We start from the raw sequence: 7,384 nt of genomic DNA on the forward strand, positions 1-7,384 counted from the left end.
AAAAAGTTCCACATCACAGTGGTTACATCAGATTCAGATTCAGCCTTCATTGTCTTTGTGCTTGAGTAGTGAACTAGGAGGTTATTAATTTTGCAGGGTTTGGCAATTTTTTTCTTCCATAAAGATTTGTCTCTGATACTGTTAATAAGCTTGCTTTTTTTTTAAGCTGCTGCTGTTTATATGATAAATGAGGATTTGGCTCTATTTGAAAATAATGCTTTATGAGAATGAACCACTTTCTGCTTGCTCATTTACCTTTTTCAGTTAGTGTAATACAGAAGATTCCATTTCTTCAAAGCTTAATTTCAGCTTGTATGGCTTTCACGATCCAAAAGTCTACCCATTCCTGATCTAATAGCAGTACCAAATCTGAAAAAAAAAACTTTGATAATATATATTTTTTCCCTTAGTTGGAGGACTTAAGAGTTTGACTATCCCCTTTTTGCCCTACTTCCAACAAGAACTGTAGCCATTCTCCTTCTCAATGCATGTACTCAGATCTGAGAAATAGGAAAGCAGATGTTGCACAAGAAAGTTAATTTTTTTCTTTTTCTGTCCTGCCTTATCTCTATAAGCAAGGTCCAGGAGGAATTCCTGTTTCACCCTTGATCTTTCAAAGGCAGTTTTTTCATCGAGTTACTTATATGCCAAAATAAATATGGGTATCTGTACAAACAGAAGTCAGAATGGGATTATCAAACAAAAGCAAATTTCTCAACTAGTTTCCAGAAGAACCCATAGGACGTTTCTTTAAAAGATAAAACATTCTTAAAATTTTGAAGGCTTGGCTTCATGAATAATAAGCTGCTAGTTATTACAATCTTGTTTATTCTATAAACAGTGGATAGGAGTGGTTCAATTCCTATTTCAGCAAAGAAAAATGAAATGCTGTCAGATTTTAATTCAATTTTTTAAAGTGACTATCCTGTTTTACAGAGAGGGTTATGAATTTTTTTTTGACAAACTTCATGAGCATAATATTCCAGTATTTATATTTTCTGCTGGGATTGGAGACATTTTAGAAGAGATTATTCATCAAGCAGGTGTCTACCACTCCAGTGTCAAAGTAGTTTCCAACTTCATGGATTTTGATGATAATGTGAGTATGAAAGTGTCAAATACAAAGTGCAGTTACAGATGGCATTATCATTTATTAAGCTATATAAGAACCTTCTAATCCATATAAAAATGGTACATAAATATTTTTGATTTACAGTTATAGTTAAGACTAAGGTTTATGCCATACTTGATAAGGCCAGTAAAGTGTTCTTAGAATGTATTAATTAGTTTATGAATTAATTGAAACCAGGATCAAGGGAATGGAACCCTCCTGTTTTTCCTTAATGTTTCAGAGGCTTTTTGATATCATAAACAGTGGTATCCTTCTGGACCACTCTGTGGGATTGGGGGGGACACAGTTTTGTAGTGGTTCTTCTTGAGGGGGTAGTTCCAGTTGCGGCGGGAAGATATATCTGCCCAGAAACCTCTATGTTGTGGAGTGCCTTAGGACTGTCTACTCTCATCACTTCTTTTTAATGTCTACCTGAAACTGCTAGAGAGGTCACCCATTGGTGACTTGGCCCTGGGCAAACAGGCAATACGGTAGAAGTGCTGACTCAGTGCCTGGAGGCTGTCAGGGTCTGAATGGGGAAGAACAGACTTGGACTGAGTCTTTTCAAGATAAAGCAGCTTTGAATTTGTGGGCCAAATGGTTTTAGGAAAATACCATCATTGAGTCTGACAGAGTTGAACTCCCCTGTTCAGAGGTGGCTTGCAGTGTGGAGCTCATCCTGGACTTCAGCTCCTGCTTGATCAACAGATAAAAGCCATGGTTAGGAGGACCTCTGTACAGTTACAATTTTTGAACCAATTGCAACCGTTCTTGGCTTGTGAGGCTCTGCTCACATTAATCCATGCCTTTTTGTCACCTCCCACTTGGATTAATGTAAAGTATTCTACGTGGGGCTGTCCTTGGAAAGCATTTGGAAGCTATAGCTGATACAAAATGTGGTGGCTTTGACGTTAATGGATATACATCAGCATGGTAGACCAGATCAGGGAACAGACTCCATAGGACCACCAGAACTTTAAGACAAGCTTTAATAACAGAATTTTGTAAGTCTGCATGTAGTTCCCTTTCCTCCCTCTTATATCCCAGGAAGTTTGCAGGAGTTGGGGGGGAGGTTAGTCTCTTTGTAATACTCCCCTGCTTCTCTGGACTTAACACATGTTTCTTCGTCACCTGGTGTTTCACTAACAGCCTTTGGATTCCTTCTCCAAGGTTATCTCCATGGCTCCCTACAATATATCCTAACATCATCAGGTGACCCCATTGCTTTGCCAGTTCAATTGGTTGCCAGTTTGCTTCTGGATGATATTCAAGATGCTGGTCATGATTTTTAAGGACATAAATGGCTCCAGACTGGGTTATCTGAGGGACCTCCTTCTATATTATCTACCTGTCCAATCAGGTTGAATAGTCAATTCCCTCCAGGTCCTGTCTAAACATGAATGCCATCTGATGGGGATTTGGAAGTATGCATTTTTGCTCATTGCTCCCATACTCTGAAATTATCTCCCTGTGGAGATCTGGTCTACTCCTTCCTTTCTGGGTTTTAGGAGAGTAGTTAAGACCTGTTTATTCCATCAACTGCAGGAGGAAAGCATGTGACTGAAGATTTGAATTTGGCAGGGTCTTTTTTATTTTTTATTTTTTAAATTAATATTGTATTTGATTTATTTTATGGATGGGTTTATTATTTTTGAGAGGGAGGTTGCTCAGTGATGTTTCTGATTGTTAGTTATCCAGAATGTTTGGGAATGGGCAGTATACAAATAAATAAATAGACAGCCATTATTTAGGTGTATGAGAGATGCTTTTTCTTCTCAGTATTATTTGCATGTAATGAAAATATTAGAGTCAGTTGAAAGAGGAAATCCTCATGGAAACATTCTAAAATTATATATCTTATTAATTTGTTTGTCTGGTCTTAGAACTAACTTCTCTCATCTTCAACAGGGCATATTAAAAGGATTTAAAGGAGAACTAATTCATGTTTACAACAAACATGATGGGGCCTTGAAAAATACAGAGTACTTCAAACAATTAAAAGACAACAGCAATATCATATTACTTGGAGACTCTCAAGGAGACTTAACAATGGCAGATGGTGTGGCAAATGTTGAACATATTCTTAAGATTGGATATCTCAATGATAAAGTAAGTATGTAGGTCATTGATAAGCATAAAATCTATCGTAAAATTCCTGTTCCTCAGTTTTGTATATTATTTATAGGTTTTTATGATCTGTATCACTCTGCCTGTAGTAACTGCCCACTAATCTTGTTTTAATATATCATAATTGTAAAATCATTTTTCTATCTACAGTATGTGTACCCACTTCAGAGTCAAGTTCAGTATAACCTTTTGAATGCCTTTGCAGTCAAATTTGAAAACAGAATTAAATGTATGGCAGATAGAAAATACTGTATGTGAGAATGGCTTGTTTGAATTCATTATTTTGCAGAATGGTAACATTGAGTTCCTTGCTGATGTTATTTATATACTCTCTACTAAAGTAGAAGGTTTTTTCTAAAAAAATAAATAAAAAATTCACTATTCAAAGATCTGAAAAATTGTTATGTTGATTCTCATGCATTATTTTGCTGAAAAATATCCCCAAAGATATACTCACAATATACTAAATCTCATTACAGCTTAGTAGGCCAGGTGTGCTAGAATTTAGGTAAATAACTAAAACATAACCATCTTCAAAGGGTCTTCAAACTGCTCCTAGACATCTTGCCAAGGAAGGTCAGACTATCTTCCTCTTATTTTGCCACCAGCAGATGTTTGTGTAGGTCTTTAACAGTTTAGTTGGATTTTAAATACAGGTAGTCCTCGACTTAGTCCTCGTTCAGCAACCATTTGTGAAGTTATGACGGCACTGAACACATGCTAGTTAGGACTGGTCCTCAGAGTTCCTGCCATCCCAACACCCCTGCAGTCACATGATTGCAATCTGGGCGCTTGGCAACTGGCTCACTGGTTGCAGCGCCTCACAATCATCTGATCAGCATTTGCAACCTTCCCTGCCAGCTTCCCCAGAAGGTCAGTGGGGAAGCCAGCAGGGAAGGTTGCAAGTCGCTGGGCTAAGTCTCCCCACCCACACACCCAGCCCCCCTGTGCTTGCACCACACCGGCCACCCGCACACCTTCCCCAAACCTCGCAATGCCTCCCCCACACTCCTGCACACCCTCCCCGACCCTTCCTCACATCCTCGCGCCTCCCCGACCCTCACACCACCCACACCCTCATACCCTCCCTGACCCTTGCTGTGCCTCTCTCGCACACTCGTGCACCCTCCCTGACCCTCAACATGTCTCCCTTGCACCCCCTCCCCGAGCCTTGCCATGCCTCCCTCACATCCTCACACACCCCTCACACCCTCCCCCACCCGGCAGCAGCCACTTACCTGCCTGCCGGCCCACTCACAAGCCACCTAGGAGTTGTAATTTCCTGCCAGTTTCCCCACTGACTTGGTTGTGGGAAGCTCGTAGGAAGTTGCCTCACCTAACGCCCATGAGATTCAATTAACAACAGCGACCGGGACTGCAGGGATTGTCATTGCTACGCAATGCGGTCGTGCTTTACGACTGCATCGCTTAGCAACAAATTCCGGTCCTAGTTGCTGTCGTAAGTCGAGAACTGCCTCAACTCATTGAAATCTATTTTACTGCTGTTTTAACTGAACAATTAAAGCAAGTTATTTTTTGGCACTTTATTTTACTCTTAACCACTGTGGGTGCCACTGCTTAGCAGAAAGATGAATGAAAGAATAACTAGGGTTTAAAGTGCTAGCACAAATATAGAAACATAATACCTATGCCATTAAGGTTTTCTATATATAGTTAGGATTTCAAAAATCAATAATAAATACAACTATATAAATCCATGTAGGAGTTGTACCATTATATAAATTATATAGATAATGCTAAAAAAGACTAAATAGAAATGACAAGACAGTATATAAAATTACTAAATTGTTAAAATCTATAGGTATTTCAAGACTGTTAATGATGTGACCATAATACCACGGTATGGAAATTGTAGGGCATAAAAGCACCAATGAAGAATCTAAAGACTGAATAGGCATTGCCTTATTCATCCTGATGGCTCCAGTGCCTAAAAGTGTAAGTCAGGGTGAATAGGTATAACATACTGTACAAAATAACATTTTAAAAAAGTAAAATTAGCACTTAATAATAAAAAATGAACAAAATAATTGTGCTTTAGGAATAAAATAATACAAATGTTTTGTAAACTGTAGAGCTTTCTAAAATGATAGTTTGTTTTTTCAAACTATTCTTCATTTTAAAATCTAGGTTGAAGAACTGCTGGAAAAATATATGGAGTCCTATGATATTGTTTTGGTGAAAGATGACTCTCTGGATGTGGCCAACTCAATCCTTCAAAAGATTTTGTAATATGTATCATCAGGGAAAGCTTTTTCCTTCTCATAGAAACTATTGGACAAATTAGCATGACCAGCTATCAAAACAATAATGCAGATGCTGTTTTCCACACTATTACCAGTTCATTTGGAAAGTACTATATCCCTCATTATGATGCTCCATGCTGTTGAAATGTATTTCACTGTTTAATGTGCTCCTTATTTATTAGTTCCAGTGGAAAGATTGTAAGGATTATTGGAAAAAAAAACTCCTTCAATTTTTATTCTTGCACAATAAAATGGATATTTTCAGAATCTGTGGAACGGTTGCTTGTTTGTTTAATTTTTTATCCTGCCTTTATTATAGAAAATAAGAGAAACATGGGAATGATCAAACAATTTATTTGATTAATCAGTAAAAATCAAATCTTTTGAGGTTCAGTAGTACAAATTAAGTTTAAACCACTAAAAGTTGAGAAGCTCACTGTTGGCTTCGTAGTGGAAAGTGCAGTTGAATCTAAATGTTTTAAAGTCATGTTGGCTTAATCAGGGCTATGTTTGAAGCAGATCCCTGTAGAGTTGTACAGTACTACTTCAACAAAAACCATCATTTTTAGTAGTATTGAAATTTGAAAGGTAGCTTCATAGGAAGGTATTTCACTGCATTGTGCTATAAGATATAGCTATTGAACATGAATGTCAAGCACGAGTTCTCTTTATCACTTTTTCTCATGTGCAAGCTTCTATGAAAACAAGTTTAAAAAGTGCTTTTACTGTTGTTCACCTGTAAACTTCTGGCAAACAGGAAGAAGACAAAACCCTCTTCCTCCTTTCAAACTAGACAAAAATTATTTCTTTAATTCTCCTTTAGAAGGATGTGGATTTGTCCAGTTACAAGCCACTACCCAACGAAAACTGAGAATCTTCTCCTATACTAGACAGACCCAGGTCAAGTGTTTATTTCTCAGGTGAACACATTCTTGATCATCTAGTTCTAAAAAAGTATCTTCTGATGGTAGATGTGAGAAGGACTACTATAATGGTTGTTGGTTTAGACTCCTAGAGGATAGGCTTACCAATCCAAGTTCCCATAGTTTGCCACATGAAATACATATAAGTAGAACTCATTGAAGAAACAAGTTCCGTAATTTCTTGTGGAGTTCCGTAGTTTTGTCAGATGCCTTGAGTAGAGAGGAAGAAAGAAAAGTGGGGCAGATATGCAGGATATTTTTTATTTATTTTTATCCCTTTATTTTTATAAATAAGTCAAGGCGGTGAACATACCTAATACTACTCCCTCCTATTTTCCCCACAACTATGATACACGGGAGCCGCTACAGGGAAGAAAGAGTGATGCACATTAGCTTTGCCCTATTTATCCCATGGGATCCTTCAGATTCTAAAAGATGTTCCAAGTTTCCTTTTTTTTCCAAACTGTAACCTATCCAAAACACTTCAGGAGAATTTTGAGAATGCAAGGGTTTGCTTTCTGTTCAAAACAAAATGCTTTCCATTTCATGCACAACCCAACTAATGACATGTTTCAATTTGATTTCTCTTTTCCAAAAACTTTGAAAGCAAAGGAAGTATGCATCACATAATAGAACAATTACTACGATTCAGATTCAGCCTGCAATTATCCAGATTCAGCCTTAAATAAAATATGATTGCTACTAAATCATGTCTGTAATATCATACAATCCATTCACATGAAGATACTGATACAATGGGGCTGTGCAGTGCTTCAGATTCCATCTGGAATGGGTGCTTTGGAGAGCTCAGGAGCATGATTACAGCACCAGTCCTCAATGCCTTAGACCAGTCAGAAACTTTTAAGATGTGTGAACTTCAACTTCCCCAGCCAGCATGTTGGGAAATTCTGGAAACTGAAGTCCACGCATCCTAAGGTTGCTCAGTTGTAAACACTGCA

At 37.9% G+C, this 7,384-nt stretch overlaps 1 protein-coding gene across 8 annotated transcripts in view; it reads left to right on the plus strand.

Moving 5' to 3' along the window:
- Nucleotides 1-5,769, plus strand: part of NT5C3A (5'-nucleotidase, cytosolic IIIA) — a 34,157-nt gene extending 28,388 nt beyond the window's left edge. For all 8 annotated transcript variants that reach the window (XM_063304057.1, XM_063304051.1, XM_063304056.1 and 5 more), the window contains 3 exons: nt 937-1,099; nt 3,020-3,220; nt 5,387-5,769. In XM_063304057.1, the coding sequence (XP_063160127.1) occupies nt 937-1,099; nt 3,020-3,220; nt 5,387-5,488 (466 nt within the window). In that variant the 3' untranslated portion in view covers nt 5,489-5,769. The remainder of the gene's footprint in view (nt 1-936; nt 1,100-3,019; nt 3,221-5,386) is intronic.
- The last annotated feature ends 1,615 nt before the right edge of the window (nt 5,770-7,384 follow it).

The sequence above is a fragment of the Candoia aspera genome, chromosome 4 (genome assembly GCF_035149785.1).
Source record: "Candoia aspera isolate rCanAsp1 chromosome 4, rCanAsp1.hap2, whole genome shotgun sequence".
In the NCBI taxonomy this organism is placed as follows: domain Eukaryota; kingdom Metazoa; phylum Chordata; class Lepidosauria; order Squamata; family Boidae; genus Candoia; species Candoia aspera.